At 42.8% G+C, this 20506-nt stretch overlaps 1 protein-coding gene across 1 annotated transcript in view; it reads left to right on the top strand.

Moving 5' to 3' along the window:
* Window positions 1-1001: 1001 nt before the first annotated feature.
* Window positions 1002-20506, top strand: part of LOC131817403 (zinc finger protein 432-like) — a 34395-nt gene continuing 14890 nt past the window's right edge. Inside the window, 5 exon segments of the mRNA XM_059150687.1 lie at window positions 1002-1163; window positions 2534-2717; window positions 7660-7786; window positions 8949-9044; window positions 13450-15105. Of these exon segments, the coding sequence (XP_059006670.1) occupies window positions 2703-2717; window positions 7660-7786; window positions 8949-9044; window positions 13450-15105 (1894 nt within the window). The 5' untranslated portion in view covers window positions 1002-1163; window positions 2534-2702.

Raw genomic sequence — 20506 nt, 5'->3', positions numbered from 1 at the left:
CGGCTTGGTGCTGCAGAGGCACAGTACTGTGCTAAATCAGTTCTCTGTGGTCATTTTATTTTCTACACATGAATGTTCGTAAGATGTCCAGTTGCAATATTCAAAACACTGGAAACAGCCCAAAGGCAATTATGCTGTGCGAAAGAAGCGGCGGGGGCGTGGGGGAGGAGTACAACCACGACTCATTTCATGAATACGTCGCAGACTAATCTTTAGTGACAAGCGGCTGCCTAGAGTGGATAAGGGACATGATTGGGATGAGTCTGGCAACAGACTCGACGTCCGTGGCTTCAGACTTCTTTGCGACCGCCGCATACCCCATATCATCTCACTTTTCCAAACCGTGCACCCCTGCATCCTGAAGCACCCTTGCCCAGCTCCCAGGCAGCCAGTGCTCCGCCGCCCAGACACCTAACTCCGTCCGGGCTGACGCGCACCCTCTCCGGGCGCAACCCTCCCCGGCCACAGCGCACTGCCTGCTTTCTTGTCACCCTGCTTAAATTTTGACACGGCTTCTGAGCCTCTTCTCAATGAGAATCGAGACTGCTTTCTTGTCACCCTGCTTAAATATTGATACGGCTTCTGAACCTCTTCTCAATGAGACTCGAGACTGCGGGGCCCGGAGGTTATTTCAATTTCCCAACTTGCTGAGACGTCCGGCCGTAGGAGCCACGCCCCTTAGACGGGGTAGGGATCCCGGTTTTTGAATACTTGGCGCCGTTCCCCGTCCCTTACCACGAGAAGCCCTGCCCCTTCAAAGATGATCCCCATGTAATGTCTGCCTTGAGTGAACTCGAGCCTCTAAACATCTCCCCATTTTCCCGTAAGAGCTGAGGGGCCAGAAAGCACGAGGGATTCGGCACGCTCACCATCCTGTCACCGCGAAAACGCGGCCGCCGTGCCTCCAGTACGTCAGGTGTGCCAAGATGGCGGCCCACAGGGCGTCCAGGCGACGGGCGCACGGCTGTATGACCTCATTAGGAAGCGCCGGAAACCCGTAATCCGTTTTCTATAGAAACGCGCCAGAAACGCCGCTGACCCCAGTCAGGTGTTCCCAGGAAAAGAGGCTGGGTGAGGGAACTAGAGCGAAGGAAGTTTAGGGAAGTAAGTTGGGCCCTGAAGAGGTCGCTGCAGGCTCAGGAGAGACTCCTGTCCGCGTGTAGGTCAGTCTGTGGAGAAGGGTAGGGGAGGAGAGGGGCGACCTAACGGCCTCTGGGTCAGTTGTTGATCCCTTAAGTTCGTGAAGGTAGCGAGGGGCGGGTGCGTTTTTGGAGGTGAGCACGGAGGAGTCTGTACTGTATGTAATCGAGATGTCTTTGGGGTCAGTCGTGGGGGGCCTTGGTGGTCAGTGATGGAATGTCTAAACAGATCAACTACCGAGAGTCCTGAAGTCAGGGTTTAGAGTCGTCGCGGGTCACTCTCCTTGTAGGTGATTGACAGCTGGCGGGGTGGTGTTTGTCAGTGAAGGCGGCGTTTGGCGCGGATCTGGAATAATTTGGAGCTCAGTGATCGGGAAAACATTAAGGGAGGTCCATGTATGTGTATCGCTGGTCTGGGTTTGCTATCATCTGTCTTTTGTGCAGGATTGTGTGACAACAGGCGTGCAGGTTCAGGAACACTGGTTGCTTGGTGCTTTGGGCTCATATTCGCTCCTGGAACAGAGTTGTTGAACGTTAGCCCTCCTCAAAAGCTTCAACCCCAAATCTGTCCTCCATATAATTTCTTAATTTCTTTTGGCTCCCCCGCATGAGCCCATCCCTTTGAACCTGCAGAAATGAAAGATTTGGGGGAGATGAAGGATTCAGATTTTAAATTAATTAGCCTTTTTTCCCACCAGATTAATTTATTTATTGGAGAGAGAGTACAAGCAGAGCGAGCAGCAGAGGGAGAGGGAGAAGCAGGCTCCCCGCTGGGCAAGTAGCCTGATGCAGAACTGGATTATAGAACTGCGGAGATTATGACCTGAGCCCAAGGCAGCCACTTAACCGACTAAGGCAACCAGGCATCCCTAATTAGCCTTTTATTTAAGATTCTGTGTCTACCCTTCTGTAATTTTTGTGTATTCTTTTGGATATTTCCTCTCAGGTTACCTATGTATGTAAAGACTGCTGTTTTCCCAGTATTTATATTTTTGAGGTTTTTTTTTTTTTTTTAATTTGTTCCTTCCCCCCTTTTTTGGTGTGCTCATTGTTCCTCACATTGAAGTGTATGTAGATAGGGTATGTAAAGACTATGTAAACTATGATGTAAAAACATCATAGTTTAAAGGAAAAATTCGCTGTTCCTCACTGTCCATATGGCCTCATTTCTGAAATTGATCTGAAAATTACCTGCCAGGGAGGCATAGTTCTGTTCTGATTCTCCTTTGCCACTTTCCCCATCCTTGTTATTTCTACACATTCAGAGTCTTATGCCTAAGGCACGAATTCTGGGGAATGAATAAAGAGACAGAAATACTGGGACCATGTGTTAAGGTGAGTGCATAGCAAGAGAGAATGCAACGCTGAAAGTAATTTTGTTCTTTGGCCCACAGATCCTGACAAGAAATGAATGAAGAAAAAGGAGGCCCCAGGACCTAGATAGTGTCATCTCTGGGCCACTTTTGACTGGTGACTAGATTTCTAACTAGAAATTTAGAGCATATCCAGAAGAGACAAAGACAGAATATTGCAGTTGCTGGCTATTTCTCAAAACAGAAGAAAATGATCAATGCCCAGGTGATTTTTGTCTTGTTTTATTCTCTCTTTTGTTCCCTAATGGATGTGTAGAGGCTTGTAAAAATCCGTTCAGTATCTACAGAGAATGAAGGTTTGAATCTAACTCCAACATTGTCACAAAGCAGAAGGAAGAATATAGGGTTCAGGGGCGCCTGGGTGGTGCAGTTGGTTAACTGTCCGGCTCTTGATCTCAGCTCAGGTCTTAATCTGAGGTCATGAGTTCAAGGCCTGGACTGGGTTCCATGCATGGAGCCTACTTAAAAAAAAAAAAAAATAGAAAAGACCATAGTGTTCTTATGATTCCTAGTAAATGATGAATGTTGGAACACCACGTGTAACTGAATCCTCTGGCTTACATTAGCCGTCACACTGCATCTCTTGTGTGTGAAACCCACATGAGAGAATCATGTTATGTGATATGCAGTGACCATGAGGAGAAAGCAGAATGGTTCCTCTGGCACTCAGGACTCAAGGAAAATGTTATATTCTTAGAGTTGATGGAGTGGACAGTGTTGTGAGCAGTAGCTTTCCAATAAAGGCAGCAGCAGACTTCCTACTGTTATTACAGAGTTCCTCAGAGTCTTCTGTGGGAATAGGCCAAGGAAACTCAGTGACCACAATTTTTGCAGGGAACCAATGCAAGGCTTCATGAACAGATGGCTGAACTGGCATTAAATTACATATTTGGCTTTAGATAGTTGCAGGAAAATTTTTTTTGGTAAGAGCTTGAGTTATAACGTTCTGGAGTGTTTGCTGTATAACTTCATGTTATCCCAGAAAATGTGTTATCCTTTTCCATTTTAAGATCTAATTTTTACGTATTCTTCCTTTATTGCTTTTGTTTCCTGTATTTGTACAAATGACTCATGAGTATCATTTTTTAAAAAAGATTTGTTTGTTTATTTATTTACTTATTTATTTTAGAGAGAGAAAACACACAAGTGTGGGGCGGGGCAGAGGGAGAGGGAGAATCCCAGCCTCTGAGCAGGTAGCCTGGAGCTTATGCAGGGTTCCATCCCACCACTCTGAGGTCACAGCCTGAGCCGAAATCAGGAGCTGGATGCCCAAGTGATGGAGCCACCCAGAAGCCCCCCATGAATACCTTTTCTTATTTTTTTCTCATGAGGACCTTTTAAAGGAAAAACATCCTCATGATGGAGTATACATGGGCAAAAAAATAAATGCCCTCTTTCTGTCCCCTTTCCGCATTGCTTCGTGCCACTTCAGTAGAAACTTGGTGTGTTCCTGCTGTCACTGAACCTGTGTGTGCATCTGTATACATGTGCCCATGTAGAAATGTATTTAGATTTATGTATATTTGTGTTTGTGAACACAACTATCACGACATTTTGTGTATCAGTGGAATCATACTCCAAAGGACATAATCTGTTGATTTAAGATGCTATAATTCAAGCATCTGAAGGAATAATAACTGCAACGGATTGGTGACTATTAACTACAAAATTCATTTGCCTGTAATCATACTCCGCAAAAGGAGTTAAACGATGTAAAGCATTTAGTGAGTGCCTCCTAAGTGGTATGTGCATGATCCACGCCTGAAATCTTTCCCGGTGCTAATAGGACAGGATCAGATTGCTAAATTTTCTCTTTTTTAAAAGATTTTATTTATTTATTTGAGAGCGGGAGAGCACAGAGGGAGAGGGAGAGGGAGAAGCAGACTCCCCACTGAGCAGAGAGCCCAACATGGGACATGATCCCAGGACCCTGAGATAATGACCTGAGCTGAGGGCAGAAACTTGACTGAGCCACCCAGGTGCCCCAAGATTGCATAATTTTCAACAGTCGGAATGGTCCAATATTCTTTTGCCTTCTTTTGAGATTGGAATCCTTATTTACTTGTTGGCCGGTTGGATTTTTTTCTCTTGCAAAATGCCTTTTACATTTAGAAAAACATTTTTTTCTTACCAGTTAATGAGAATTAACCACTGTGTATTGGTCCTTTATTTTGTTTATAAAAAACATCTCCCAGCTTGTCACTTTTCTTTTCACTCTGTCCATGATATCTTTTTCAACACAGATGTTTTAATTCTTTCCTTTCATAAAATTTATTATTTTTCTATGGATTTTGGATTATGACATGAACATCATAGGTTCCTTTGTTTTATGGTTAACTTGAAACAGGAAAAAGGTATTTTCAAGTGTGATATTAGGTATGAACCTAAATTTTCATTTTTCCAAATGAGTCTCCATGTCACATAAAATAATCAGAATGTGATAATATCAACAGTGTTAAGAATATGCAGGCTTTACCAAGTCTGTTCTCATCTCTGTGTAATCTCTCAATGATGTGGGGATAGATTCCCATCAATTTTTCCCTGATATGGCAGGTCCATTGACAGGCAGGTCTCAGTTCATTCCCTGGTGGCATTCAGGTATAACCTTTATGACCACAGGACAGGACATTGAAGACATTCCACACTCTTGATCTGTTTTTTTATTCACAGAAGCTCTGACACCAAATGTGGCTATTTTAGTCAGACCTACTAATTCTCCAAATCTGTTGGGTGTCCTACCCACCCAGTTGGGTGTCCTACAATTCAACTTAATTCTGATACTCACTACCTGGGGTTCACATCAGATCCCACAGGCCAAAGGCTTGGTTCCATGAGACTGCCCCCACTTTAGGAGCCAGTCAAAAGTCCCAGATTGTTACCTATATTTGTGGTGACCAGCTGTAAATTTGATGGTTCCCACAACTCCTCTTTCAGGGTTGGTAATATGCTAGAACAATTCATAGAACTCAGGAAAGCACTTTACAAACATTTACTGATTTACTGTAAAGGCTACAATTCAGGAATAGCCAAATGGAAGAGATGCACAGGGCCAGGGAAGGGAGAAGGGGTGAGGAGGTCCTCCCTCAGGGAACCACCCTGCCCCCACCTCAATGTGTTCACCACCCTGGGAGCTCCCCACGTCTGTTGTGTAGGGGGTTTTATGATGGTTTTCTTATACAGGCACAATTGATTAAATCGCTGGTCGTCCAGTCTGTCTTTCCTCCCTGGCTGCTGAGGGTCTTTCAGGTCTCTTATCCTGAAGCTCTGCAGGGGGCCCCCAGCCATTAGTCATCATGTCAGGATGCAGAAAACACTTAGGACTCCAGAGAGTCCAACAGTTTTAAGAAACTGTGCTGGGAACCAGGGAAAGACCAAATACAGATTTATCACAACATTTCCCCTGCTTCTATTGTTTTTATTTCACTAAATTTTATCTCTCTTTAGTTGGTAATGAGTCTTTTCTTTCTGGTTGTTTTCATAGTTTGACTTTTGCTGCTGGTGTTCTATGCGGTCAGATTGATGAGTCTAGACTTGGATTTCCTGCTGGGTTTTGCTTGCTGATTAAGTCTGTGTTGCAGGATGTTCGGTCAGTTCTGAAGTTTTCTCAGTCCTGAGATCTTCGCATTGCTTCTCCGATTCTCTGTAATTGCTCCCAAAAACTATGTATAGGCCTCACTCTATCCTCAGTCTCTATTAATTCTCCTTTACATTTTCTATCATTTTGTGTGTCTGCTTCATTTTTTGGTTATTTTTTTTAAAGCTTTATTTATTTGACAGAGATCACAAGTAGGCAGAGAGGCAGGCAGAGAGAGAGGAGGAAGCAGGCTCCCTGCGGAGCAGAAAGCCCGATGCAGGGCTCCATCCCAGGACCCTGAGATCATGACCTGAGCCGAAGGCAGAGACTTTAACCCATTGAGCCACCCAGGCACCCCAATTTTTTGGTTATTTTTTTAAATGAATATTCCAGTACACCGATTATCTCATAAGTGTACCTGTGATGCTAACCTTTTATGAAAGAACAAAAAACATACACTGGTCTCTGCCCCTAGTTCTGACACAAGGCTCCTAAAATCCTTGTAATTCCCTAAGTGAAAGAGTACCATTGGCATTTTTTTTTTTTAAAGATTTTATTTATTTATTTGACAGAGAGAGAGATCACAAATAGGCAGAGAGACAGACAGAGAGAGAGATGAGGAGAAGCAGGCTCCCTGCTGAGCAGAGAGCCCTATCCCAGGCCCCTGGGATCATGACCCAAGCTTAATCCACTGAGCCACCCAGGCGCCCCACCATTGGCATCTTTTGTTCAAATATTTGATCTTTGACCTCATCTGCGACAGAGTTCCTAAATCCCTTGGAATTTCCTGGGTGATAGAAGCATCTCTTGTTCTAATGGCATGACTCTGGGTGGATTCCTGGGTGTGGGGTGTCACCAGAAAGACCAACCCATGGTTAGAAGTGTGGGATTTTCAGTGATACCCCATCATCCAGAGAGGGGAGAGGGGCTTGAAATTGAGTTCATGACGAGTCATTCCTGTGTGATGGAACCTCCATAAGATTCCAAAGGTATGTGAGTTGGAGCGCTCTCCGTTTGGTGGACATGGGTGCTGGGACATGGGTGCTGCGTGACACACCCCTCCCCTCATACCTTGCCCTGTGGGGCCCTTTGATCTGGATGAAATCTGTATCCTTTATAATATTCTCTTACAATAAACTAGTATGCAGTAAGTAAACTGAGTTCTCTGAGCCACTCAAGCAAATTCAACCCAAGGAGGGAGTCATCTATAGCCGGTTAATCTGAAACCTGGGTGACAACATGAACTTGGATTGGTGGTGTCTGAAGTGGGGGCAGAGGTGGGGGCAGAGGTGGGCAGAGGGGGCAGAGGTGGGGGCAGAGGTGGCCTTGTGGGACTGACCTCATGAAATGTGACACTATCTCCAGGTAGCTCTTGTTAGAACTGAGTTGAATTTTAGGCTACCCAGCCAGTGTCAGAGAATTTCTTTAAAAACGTGCAGACCACAACATATACATCAGACTTGGTCTCAGCTTTGTAGCTTTGTAGTTACTATTAGCAGAACAACTTCCTGTGTACTTCTTATGAATCAATGAAAGAGAAACACTCATATGAAACAGGAACATGTTGTTACAGGAACCGCTGACACTGGAGGACGTGGCCGTGGACTTTACCTGGGAGGAGTGGCAGCTGCTGGCCCCCGCCCAGAAGGGCCTGTACCGGGATGTGATATTGGAGAACTACAGCAACCTGGTGTCAGTGGGTGAGGACAGCTCCCCTGTGTCACTCAGAGGGTGCCCAGTTAGTGGCCTTTCCATTCTCAGCTGCTTACACTCCAGAGCCACTGCTTTGCTCTATTTGGCAGAGTCTCAGTGCCTCCTTGGGCACATGATACAAGGGTCTGATGTACTACGACCTGCTCTTACTACCAGCACAAACGGTGCTAAACCTGTGGGGTTTTTCTACACCAACAGCCAGTTCTCCAACTCTCCAGGGACCAGCTGGTGTCCTGCCATTCATTTCAGTTCTGCCACTACCCAGAGTTAGCCTCAGACTCCACAGGCTTAAGGACTCAGTTCCACAGGACTGCTCTCACTTCAGATGCCAGTGGCCACTGCTGGGTGCTCACTACCTAGGTTACCCAGTCCAGCAATAAATTGGGCAATCCTGCAACCCCCTTCAGACCTGGCAATTTTCTGGAACAGCTGACAGAACTGGAAAGCACTTTACTTAAGATTACTATTTTATTATAAAGGATAAAACTTGGGAACAGCCCAAAGGAATAGTTGTGTAAGGTGTGGTATGGAGGGAGGGGTGTGGACCTTCCATGACCACTCCAGGTCTGCCCACCCTCCCAGCCCTTCAGGTGTGTTCACCAACCTGGAAACTCCCAACTTGGTGGTTTAGGGCTTTTTATGGAGGTTTTATTCTGTGGGCATGATTGCTTAAATCATGATTAACTCAGTCTACCAGTGGCAGGGGCAGGGGATGGGAGCTGAAGGTTCTAATCTTCTCATCCTGCCAGGGTTTTTGTGGCAACCAGCCACCACGCTCTAACTCTACAGGGGTCCCTGCCACCAGTCATTAGTTCACAGAAAGACACACATCACTTTAGAGAGTCTAGGGATGTTAGAAGTTCTTATGTCGGGAACGGGAACTTAGACCAAATGCTCTAACAGAAGATGCTCCTATCATGGCTGTCACTTAGGAAATTACAAGGGCCTTAGGAGCTATGTGTCAGGAACTGGGTACAAAGACCAAATCCACATCATTATTTCACAGAGTCATATGTGCCCTCTCCTGAGAGACAAGCCTCTGCTTTGCAGATGTGAAAACTGTCTCAGGCCCTCAAATGTAGCATTCCCCCATCTTCACGGACCCCAGCCAGATTTGGTGAGTCCAAGTGTTCTCTTTCCCATGAGCAGGGTATCAAGCCAGCAAGCCAGATGCACTCTCCAGGCTGGAACGAGGGGAGGAACCGTGGGCGAAACAGGAGGAAGTCCCCAGTGGAACTCGGCAGGGTGAGTGAGAACCGGGACCCTGGTAACCGGAAGTCGCCCTCGTCATCGAGAGAAGGCTGGCAGCAGTGCTCCTTGTATCTTTCTCCCATAGCAGAACTTTCCCTTTAGGTCTTTAGAGGGAAGTTGAACTCTTTTTTTCTCTTCTGATATCTGACCCTAGCTTTTTTTCATTTTACATCTTGATTTTTGTTGGTTTGCCTAGTTTTCTTCCATGGAGTCTGTGGCTTACCCTTTCTTTGTACCCTGTCAGAGTGTGTGTCCCTATTCCTTCCGCCACCCTGGCTGTGAAATCCGTACCCCCCATCCCCAGGCCTTACTCCAAAAGAGCTGTATGAATTCACACTGTTTCTGACTATGGTACCTTCCCGCCTGGCTCTTGGGAAATGCCAGCTGCCCTCCCAACGGCCGGCTCCAGCCCATGTTGTGCCATCACAGTAACCTGGTCTCTAGCTAGTCCTTTCTAGCTTTCCCTTCCACTCGAGATTCTTCCAACTCTTTTCCATTTTCTCTGCTGAATTCCTAATACTTGAGGCTTTCCTTCTGGCTCATGAATTAAGCTCTTCTGTTGTCTGGAAGAGACTCCAAATTGGTGTCTCATACATACTGTGTAGCATTGTGGGTATTTTACCTGCCCAAGATTTCTGAGTCCCTGCATGAGGAGAATTAATCCCCTTCCCTCCACTGACAATCCCCTTCTATCTCATCTGAGCATCAGATTCGCCTTTTGTACTGTACACCTTACCCCATCCACACTGCTCTCAGCTATAGCATTCTTGTCTTAAAGGTCTCTGCTCTTGCTGTTCAGTGTTTCACTAGAAAAGATGGTTTTACATTCTACATCACTTCTAATCAGCTTATGCCTGCCTTGATGGCTTCCTTTGTATGGTTAATATTTCCGATTTTCCCTTGGTTTGTCCAAGGTCTTCCCATTTCTCTAAATCATTTGTTTTCCCTATTTTTAAAAGCAGCTTTGAAATAATTCGCATAACCTATAATTTGCCAACTTAGCACATACAATTCAGTGCATTGTAGTACATTGACAGGGTTATGTAACCATCCCCTTAAGCAATTTTGGAAGATTTTCATCACTTTGAAAAGAATCATTTCCAGGGCGCCTGGTTGGCTCACTCAGTAGAGCATGTGACTCTTGATCTGGGGGTTATAGAAATTACTTAAAAATAAAATTAAAAAAATAAAGTAAAAATTAAAAAGAAACTTTTCTTTCCAGGCTCTGGGCAGCCACTGATCGACTTTCTACCTCTAGAGATGTGACTGTTTTGGATATTTTATATAATCATAAAATATTTGGTCTTTTGTGTCTGGGTTCTTGCATTTAGCCTAAAGTTTCTAAAGTTCTTCCATGCTTTAACATGTGTCAGTACTTCATTCCTTTTTATTGCCAAATACTATTCCCACTGTATGGATATACCACAATTTTATTTACTCATTCATCTGTTCATGGACATTGGGTTCTTCCACTTTTTGGTTTTTATGAATTATGCTATGAACATTCATTTTCTTAGGCATACACCCAGCAGTGGAATTCTAGAAGCACATAGTGCTTCTAGACTCGTGGCCAGCATTACCTCCTCCCAGCCATGGTGTGTGAGGATATGCAAAGAGTATTGTCAACCAGGGAAGCTCACTTGAACCTTTGGCATCCAGTGGTTTTACTGGGGCTCACTCACACATGGCTGAACTTTAGTTTTTAGCCCCACCAGAAATCAGACTAATTCCTATAGTCTCCAGTTCCTCTGAGTGTCCAGAGGTTGAAACTGACATGGCATGGCTCAAAGTCTCCTTCATAAACCACACTGTTAGAGTATCCAGTGTCCAAAGGCCCCAGGCAAACAAAGGAACTCCTATCAGGTAGGACATTGTGAGGGCCTAGAGATCACTTCCCTGGAGCCAATGGCAAGGGCCAGACCTCTCTTTGGGTGAAATTAAATCTTAACTGAAGGTAACTATAAAAATAATAAAGGGACTAATTTAGAAATAAAAAGGAAATAGGGCTTGTGGTTGTATCGTCAGAATTGAACGACAGCATGATATATACAAAGGACATCTACATTTTGAATTAGGAAGATGCCACTGGGAATTAGGAATGAAGGCATGAAATAGGAAACTGCAAGGCATGGTATTGACTACTCGGAATGGCTTGAAGTTGGCTGCACGAAAGCAGCATTAGAAGGTGTTGATGGGAGAATCAGTGGAGTGGACACATGGATAAATGGGAGTATTCGCAAGGGTGTGTACTTTTGTTGCCTGAATGACTAGATTTGATATGTGAGTACTTGAGGTAGCATGGTGGAGGGCTGTGCTTGGTTTTGCATTTTTATTTTAAAGATTTTATTTATTTATTTGATAGAGGTTACAAGGAGGCAGAGAGGCAGGCAGAGAGAGGGGAAGCGAAGCAGGCTCCCTGCCAAGCAGAGAGCCTGATGCGGGGCTGGATCCCAGGACCCCAGGATCATGACCTGAGCCGAAGGCAGAGGCTTTAATCCACTGAGCCACCCAGGTGCCCCGGTTTTGTATTTTTTGTAGCTCTAGGTTCTATGACCTTTCACCTGGACAGTGGTAGTGGAGTAACAATAAGGAACAACTAACTGTTATAAGAAAAACTGAAGGTAAAGCTGACACACCTTGGTTTTAGAGGAGGAAGTTGCTCCTCTTGTACAACCTGTTGCCAACCAAGACACAAATGTAGAGCTACTGAACTAGATGCTGCTGCTGGCAAGTGAGGGAACAGCATATCGGGGACTCTGAAATGGGAAAAGCTTGGGTATGATTTCCATACTGAACGCAGAATGTCACTAGCTTGACAGTTTCTATATCCTGTGCAGGAGCATGTCAGCTTCTGAAAATGGCTACCCAATACACTGTCTGGCTTCCAGATTTCCTACAGTCATGATCAGCCTATTCAGTGTAGATGGAACGTATGATAACATGAGAGCCAGGCTAAGGGTGGTGTTCACTAAATCTGACTGATGTCTGTAGAAAGTTAGTCTGGTTGTGGTCTACAGAAAGGCCAATTGAGGAACAGGATTACTATGCAAGAGTATCTTGGGTCACTTTCAATTCTGAAGACCTTACTTGATTACTTGCTAGGTAACAAATGCATTTATTCATACACCTCCATTTGCATGGTTCCCCAATGTCCCTAGTCAGATTTTGGGTTCTCTAGGTGAACTTAAAGAATTCCCAGTCCAAGTGTTGAAATGTCTAAAACCTCCTGTGCCTTCAACCATCTTTCATTGTCTGTGTTCTCACAACTTTTCACCCAGTCTTCTTTTCTTGAGGACAGGTATGTTATCATTTCAACACTGCTATCTCCATCTACTCCTCCAACCAGACCTCGATGTCTGTACTACATTGCCCAGTAATCCTCACAAAGCTTGTGTTCTACAACACAGCTTTTCCCCTATACATTCTGAATTTCAGCAGTATTCCTCATCTCCATTTGACATGCCTTTACCTACCTAGTGGTAGGTACCCAGGCCATATGGTTATCAGAGAAATCCTAGATTCCTCACTGTCACTAACCACTCTCCACTGAACTCATCATTCAAATGTCTTGTCTTTATGGAGGTATATCCTGATTCCCTCCACTTTCCAGTCTCCGTTGCTTCTTCAATCACAATCACATCTCACAATATCCAACTCCCTTCTTTTTTCTTTTCTTCGTCATTTGGTTTTCCCTAACTAGATTTATGATCAGTGAAAGTGAGGCATATTTTATATATTCCAAACACCAGCATAGTGCCTTGTACACAGGAGCCATTCAGGAAACAGTTTGGAGTGAACAAATGCAACCCTCATAGTTCAGGATAGTGGTCTCTTCTCCCTTTATGATCTGGTGTTTTTCCAGGTTCTCTGGAATGGTGTTCCTCTAACCCTGTCGTTTGCTGCCAACAATGACTTGCTTCTGTTTTTACTATTTCTGCATGTTTTGAGAGTTCCTAGTTAGAAAGCAGCAAATCTACATACATTGTCAGATGCATAACCTTATTTATACTTACTGCTTTTCCCTTTTGGGGAAATGTACATTTACCAATGTATAAGAGATAAGGAAAATTTATATATGGCATTTAAAAAAAATTTCATTTATTTATTTGACAGAGATCACAAGTAGGCAGAGAGGCAGGCAGAGAGAGAAGGGGAAGAGGGCTCCCCGCTGAGCAGAGAACCCGATGCGGGGCCCGATCCCAGGACCCTGGGATCATGACCCGAGCTGAAGGCAGAGGCTTCAACCCACTGCGCCACCCAGGCACCCTATGGCATTTATTTTATACTGTTATCATAGGGTTGTCAGTAATGTGCCATTTGTTAAGAAACATGAAAGAATTTTTTAAAGTTATATTCAAAACAAGATTATGAAAGGATTCATTGTTCTCTTCTCTTCTAGAACCTAGCAAAGTTCATAACCACCTGCAAGGTCACTGGGAAAATCCAAGAATGCTGAAAGGGATGGAACAAAATCACAAAAATGATGCATTTGGAAATACTGTTCCTCAAAGCAAAAATCATTTTCCTTCCAGGCAAAATCATATGCTTGAGTTCTATATAAAAACTTTGAAATCAAATTTAAGTTTAGTCAACCAGAGAAAAAGCTATGAAATTAAAAACTCTACTAAATTCAGTGGAGATGTGAAGTTATTTCTGTGTGATAAGCATGAATATTTTCATTCAGCTGTTAAACTCCCTGTAAGTGCAAAACCTATTAGCAGTAAGTCCCAAGTCATTACGCATCAGAGAACTCATGAAATAGAAAAACCCCATATATGCAGTGAATGTGGAAAAGCCTTCATTAAGAAGTCTCAGCTCACAGATCATCACAGAGTTCATACAGGAGAGAAACCTTATGGATGCAATATTTGTGCAAAAGTGTTCTCCAGAAAGTCCAGGCTCAATGAACATCAGAGAATTCATAAAAGAGAGAAATCCTTTCTATGCAATGATTGTGGAAAAGTCTTCACCATGAAAAGTCGTCTAATTGAACACCAGCGAACTCACACTGGAGAGAAACCCTACGTATGCAGCGAATGTGGAAAAGGTTTCCCAGGGAAGCGGAATCTCATTGTGCATCAGCGAAATCATACTGGAGAGAAATGCTATGTATGCAGCGAATGTGGAAAAGGCTTCACTGGGAAGAGCATGCTTATCATACACCAGCGAACTCATACTGGAGAGAAGCCCTACATCTGCAGTGAATGTGGGAAAGGCTTCACCACGAAGCACTATGTCATCGTACATCAACGAAATCACACAGGAGAGAAACCCTATATATGCAATGAATGTGGGAAAGGTTTCACGATGAAGAGTCGACTAATTGAACATCAGCGAACCCACACAGGTGAGAAACCCTATGTATGCGACGAATGTGGCAAAGGCTTTCCCAGGAAGAGTAATCTCATTGTACATCAGCGAAATCATACAGTAGAGAAATCCTATGTATGCAGCGAATGTGGAAAAGGTTTCACCGTGAAGAGCATGCTTATCATACACCAGCGAACTCATACTGGAGAGAAACCCTACATCTGCAATGAATGTGGGAAAGGCTTCCCCCTGAAGAGTCGGCTGGTCGTCCATCAGCGAACACATACTGGCGAGAAACCTTACAGATGCAGTGAATGTGGGAAAGGTTTCATTGTGAATAGTGGACTGATGTTACATCAGCGAACTCACACTGGAGAGAAACCCTATATATGCAATAAATGTGGAAAAGGTTTTGCCTTTAAGAGCAATCTTGTGGTACATCAGCGAACTCATACTGGAGAGAAACCCTTCACGTGCAGTGAATGTGGAAAAGGCTTCACCATGAAACGCTATCTCATTGTACATCAACAAATCCATACAGGAGAGAAATCCTACGTATGCAGTGAATGTGGGAAAGGCTTTGCTATGGAAGCTGAGCTCATTTTACATCAGCAAATTCATACTGGAGAGAAACCTTATGCATGCAATGAATGTGGTAAAGGCTTCACTGTGAAAAGCCGACTAATCGTTCATCAGCGAACTCATACAGGAGAGAAACCCTTTATATGTAGTGACTGTGGAAAAGGCTTCTCCTCAAAGAGAAATCTTATTGTACATCAGAGAACTCATAATGGAAACAAACCCCAGTGACACAATGAATACGGTCACACCCTCAGGAGGAAAATACGCCTTGTATGACATCAGAGATTTCACGCATAATTAACTTCATGTGTACTGACTGTGGTAATCCTATTCCCAGGGAATTTATGCAGCAAACTCTGTAGACTGTTAATGGAAGAAAGTCTTCAATACCAAGTCAGCAGCCATCGTACATCAAAGAATTCATAGAAAGACTCTATGGATTTCACACCTTTCATTTGTTAAGCCTTGTCAATACACACAAGAAATGTGTAAGTCAAGGTACATAAGCCTTTGCAGAGAATCTGAACTCATTACCTACAAGTGAACTCTCGCAGGGGGTAAACTGTGATAGTTCAGTGACCTCATTAAACATCAGTGTGCTCCTAGCATACCTGAATATAGTCAGTATAGATCAATTAGCCTGTTGCTAGATTTTCACCCTTGGGAAATACTGAATTTGCACAGGAGTGAAGTTCAATGAATGCAGAGAATGTGCTAGTGCCTTCAGCGATCAATTACCTCATATCATACGTCACAACAGGAAAAAAACCTGATACTTCAATGCAGAAAAGTTCTGAGGAAACATTTCTAGGTAATTACATATATGAAAAGTATATATTAAGATAAAGCTTATGAATGGAGAGAATAGGAAAGCCTCCTATGGGAATAAAGACCCTGTCCCATCAGTGATCATAATAGATCCTACCAGCGAGCTTACACACAGTAGCAATGATATGATTGTGCAAAAGCCTTTGCCTGGAATTGAAAGCTCAATAATTGTGTGACATTCATGTTGAAGGAAAATGGCAGTAAGTATGAATTTTAGTGCTACATTCTGCCTTATTTCTGATAAATTCATTACAGACATAAAACTCATGAACACACTAAATGTGGAGTAGCTAGCAGAGAAATTTTGAAGGAAAGCCGCCTCACGAAAACGATGCATACCTGAGTTTTCCATTAGAAGTCTAATCTACATCTGATGTCCATTTTGGGGCAGGAAACCTTGAACCATATTCTCAGTGAGGCCATCATTTTAAAGTAGGCTATCCTCAATACTGATTAAATTTTAATGTACAAAATGCAGGGGTGTTCTGTGCCCTATTTGCATCATTGTTATCATTAGCTCTTAGATTTCTTAGGTTCTAAAGTCATCTCTTTCAGGCAAAAGAAAAAGGAATATATTTATAAATGTAATTTAACAAATTCGGGTGTATTTATTCAAGTTTGAAAGTAGTTTATGAAAATAACCTTATATATGATCTTTCTAAGTTTTTGGAAATAATTTTAGACTCACATAAAATTATAAAGTGTACAAAGTTCCTGAGTACTTGTACTTGGGTTCTTCAGTGACAGTATCTTACATAACTATAACACATAATCAAAACCAATAAAATGACAGGGGTACAGTGCACTAAGTAAACTATAGGCCTTATTTGGTTTTCACTAGTGTTTGCATGCATTAATTTATGTGCTTTGTCTTTTAGTGTAGCGTTACAAGAAACCTGATCACATATATAGACTCCCGTAAATCTCACACAGTCAGGATGCAGAATTGTTGTGCCCACAGAGAAACATCCATGTGCTGCCCCTTTATAGTGACACTCTCCCCACAACCCTGATCCATGGCGACCACTGACCAGTACTCCATCACTCTGATCTTGTCATTTCAAGGATGCTGTTAAAATGGAATGACACAGTGTGACCTTCAGGATAGGCTCTATTTCACACAGCAAATTTCCCTTAAGATTCATCCAATTTGTTGGGCATATAGTTTTACTTTTTCTTACTGAGTAGTATTCTTTTGCTATGAATACACCATAGTTTATTTGTTCAATATTAGTGGACTTTGGGTTGTTTCTAGTGTTTCATTATTATGAATAAAGATACTATGAATCCAGTTTGGTATGAACATAAGTTTTCATTTCTTTGGGATAAATGCCCATGTTAAGTTTGTGTTTTTAACTTTATAAGAAACTGACAAACTTTTCCATAGTAGCTATACTAATTTATATTCCCACCTTAAGTGTATCAGTGCCCCAGTTGTATCTTGATCTTGTCCTGCACTTGGCACAGTCATATTTGATCCTAGACTTCCTGTCAGATGTGTGTAGCATATAATGGTGGTCTTTTTTTTTTTTTTTTTTTTTTACGATTTTTATTTATTTGACAGAGAGATCACAAGGAGGCAGAGAGGCAGGCAGAGGGAGAGGGGAAAAGCAGGCTCCCCGCTGAGCAGAGAGCCCCATGCAGGGCTTGATCTCAGGACCCTGAGATAATGGCCTGAGCCGAAGGCAGAGGCCCAACCCATTGAGCCACCCAGGTGCCCCTATAATAGTGGTCTTAACTGATCTTTCCCAAACCTGCTCATACACTGAGCAGGTAAAGTTGTCATTTTTGCTTTCAGTTGTCAAACATAACTTTAAAAGCTTATTACATTTGGGGCGCCTGGGTGGCTCAGTGGGTTGAGCTGCTGCCTTCAGCTCAGGTCATGATCTCAGGGTGCTGGGATCGAGTCCCACATCGGGCTCTCTGCTCAGCGGGGAGCCTGCTTCCTCCTCTCTCTCTGCCTGCCTCTCTGCCTACTTGTGATCTCTCTCTGTCAAATAAATAAATAAAATCTTAAAAAAAAAAAAGCTTATTACATCTGATGATATATTTACCTTTTTCATTTCATTTTCTTCATTCCTGGTGTCATTCTTCATTCCTTCTGTCATTCCCTTTTTGTTAGAGCTTCCTTTATCAATTCTTTTTGAGGAGGTCTGCTGGTAAAAAAAATCTTAGTTTTCCTAGAAAAAAGCCTCTTGCTCTCCCCTTTTTTCCCTTGTTGTTGTTGTTGTTTTTTTACATTTAAAAAATTTATTTATTTTTATTTTTTATTTATTTTTTCCCTTGTTCTTCTTTATCCAGTTATTTCCTTGATATAAGAACATGTGGGATGCCTGGGTGGTTCAGTCATTTAAGCCTCCGACTCTTGGTTTTGGCTCGGTCATGATCTTAGTGTTGTGGGATCAAGCCCCACATCAGGCTCTGTGCTCGGTGCAGAGTCTACTCCAGATTCTCTCCCTCCCCCTTCCCTCCACTCACATGTGTGTATGCATACGTTCTCTCTCTCTCAAATAAATTTTTTTTAAAAAAGATATGCAATCTAGCTTATAAATCCTACTTGTGGCACCCCCCCCCCAAATTTGCCATATTTAAAAAAATAAAATAAAAAATTTTAAGTAGGCTCCATGCCTACTTAAGTGTTATGGCAGTGTTATGGCAGTGTTGAGTAACTCATTCCTTTAAGGAATTTATTTTTATTTTTAGCATTTGCACTGTGCCAAGCACCATTGTCACTAGGGACATGTTAATAAACAAAACAGGCAAAGTCATGGCCTTTAGTGAAGGTGACTGAGTAAAATAAGTACATAATAGAATGTCAGTTAAGTGCTATGGAGAAATAAGAAGGCAAGTACATAGCTTATAATGGAGGAGCTATTTTGTTTTTCAATTATTTATTTGACAGAGAGCACAAGCAGGGCAGCAGCAGGCAGAGGGAGAAGCAGGCTCCAGGCTGAGCAGAAGCCAGACAAGGGCCTCAGTCCCAGAACCCTGGGATCACCACCTGAGCCAAAGGCAGATGCTTAACTCACTGAGCCACCCAGGCACCGCTGTGGTATGGGTTTTCAAGGACAGCTGTTCTGAACAATGTAATTTGTCCTAAGACCTAAGTATACTGAGGGTAACCAGCAAGCATAATACTTGTAAGCCGGGAACACTCCAGACCTGTTTATAAGTGTTTTCTCTGGGCTTCCTGCCTCAATATTCTCTGAGAAGTTTGTAAAATATGCAAATTTTTAAGTCAAACCCCAGACCTCCTAAACCAGAACCTCTAGTCTTCGGCCCAAGACCCTGTATTTGTAAAATAATCTTTGTGATCTATACTTAAATTTTAACATCTTTGCCCTAAATCCTGGATCGGTGCACCTGTTACCACCACTACACTGTAACAGGATGAATTCCGGGTAGACACTCTCTACAGTAAAGAATCAGATATGAGTGTTCTACCAACCAGGCCCTCTGATCCCTTCCAGTTCTTACCCTTTTGTAGAGCTACACATCCTGCCATGGCAAGGTCAGATCAGCTCATTCCTGAAATCGATCAGACAGTGTCCCAGAATGGGCTGCCCAGGCTACCCTGAGCTCTCTGGACCAGAGGCTGAACTCACTTTTCAGAGCTTGACATCCCAGGTGAATGGGGTGACCCATTTAATTCCTGAAGAGAATAAAATACTCTTACAATTAAGAAATTATACTGACAATAAATTCTTAATGTATGGAAATTAGAAAACATGGGGTGCTTGGCTCGCTCAATTGGTAAAACATGTGACTCTTGATCTCAGGGTCATGAGTTCAAGCCCCATGTTGGGCATGGAGCCTACTTAAATAATTTATTTTATTAAAAAAAATTTTTTTTAAGATTTTATTTATGACACAGAGAGATAGCAAGAGAGGGAACGCAAGCACGGGAGAGCTGGAGTGGGAAGAAGCAGGCTCCCCGCTGAGCAGGGAGCCAGATATGTGGCTGGATCCCAGGACATTCAGCAGAAGGCAGGCACTTAATGACTGAGCCACACAGGCGCCCAATACTTAAAATTTTAAAGAAGTTTTTAAAAGATTTTATTTATTTATTTGACAGACGGAGATCACAAGTAGGCAGAGAGGCAGGCAGAGAGAAGAAGGGAAGCAGGCTCCCCGCTGAGCAGAGAGTCTGATGGGGGGCTCCATCCCAGAACCCTGGGATCATGACCCGAGTCAAAGGCAGAGGCTTTAACCCACTGAGCCATCCAGGCACCCCTAAAATTTTAAAGAAGGTTTTTAAAAAATTAGAAAACATGTATAAACCATTGAAAACATTTTAAATAACTCATAATTGTACCTGAGTCTAGCATTGTTTATAATATATTGTCCCCAAATTTTCAAACATATGTAAGTATATTTCATGAAAAAAAATTGAGGCTAGTTTTTTAATATTTATAACGTTATGAGCATCTACATCATTAAATACTCTAAAACTTCTAAAATTGACATTTTCATAATAAAGTAATATGGAATTATGACACAAAGATATGTAAACAATGGAGAATTGCAAAAATTGGGAATGTGAAAACTTCTGAAATACACTTAAGTACAAAGCCAGAAGTAATTCAAACTAAATGTTTACTTAACCAACCACAAGTAAACAGGCAAATGCTTACAATTTGTTCCCATAATGGGGGTCATAAGATTTATATTATTCTGAAGATATATTTTTTTCTTCTTGAGAATACAGTTATCTTTCCTTATTTATCCTGACAATT

The sequence above is a fragment of the Mustela lutreola genome, chromosome 16 (assembly GCF_030435805.1).
Source record: "Mustela lutreola isolate mMusLut2 chromosome 16, mMusLut2.pri, whole genome shotgun sequence".
Classification (NCBI taxonomy): Eukaryota; Metazoa; Chordata; class Mammalia; order Carnivora; family Mustelidae; genus Mustela; species Mustela lutreola.
The sequence above is the reverse complement of the archived record's forward strand: the minus strand, read 5'-3'. Positions and strand labels throughout refer to the sequence as shown.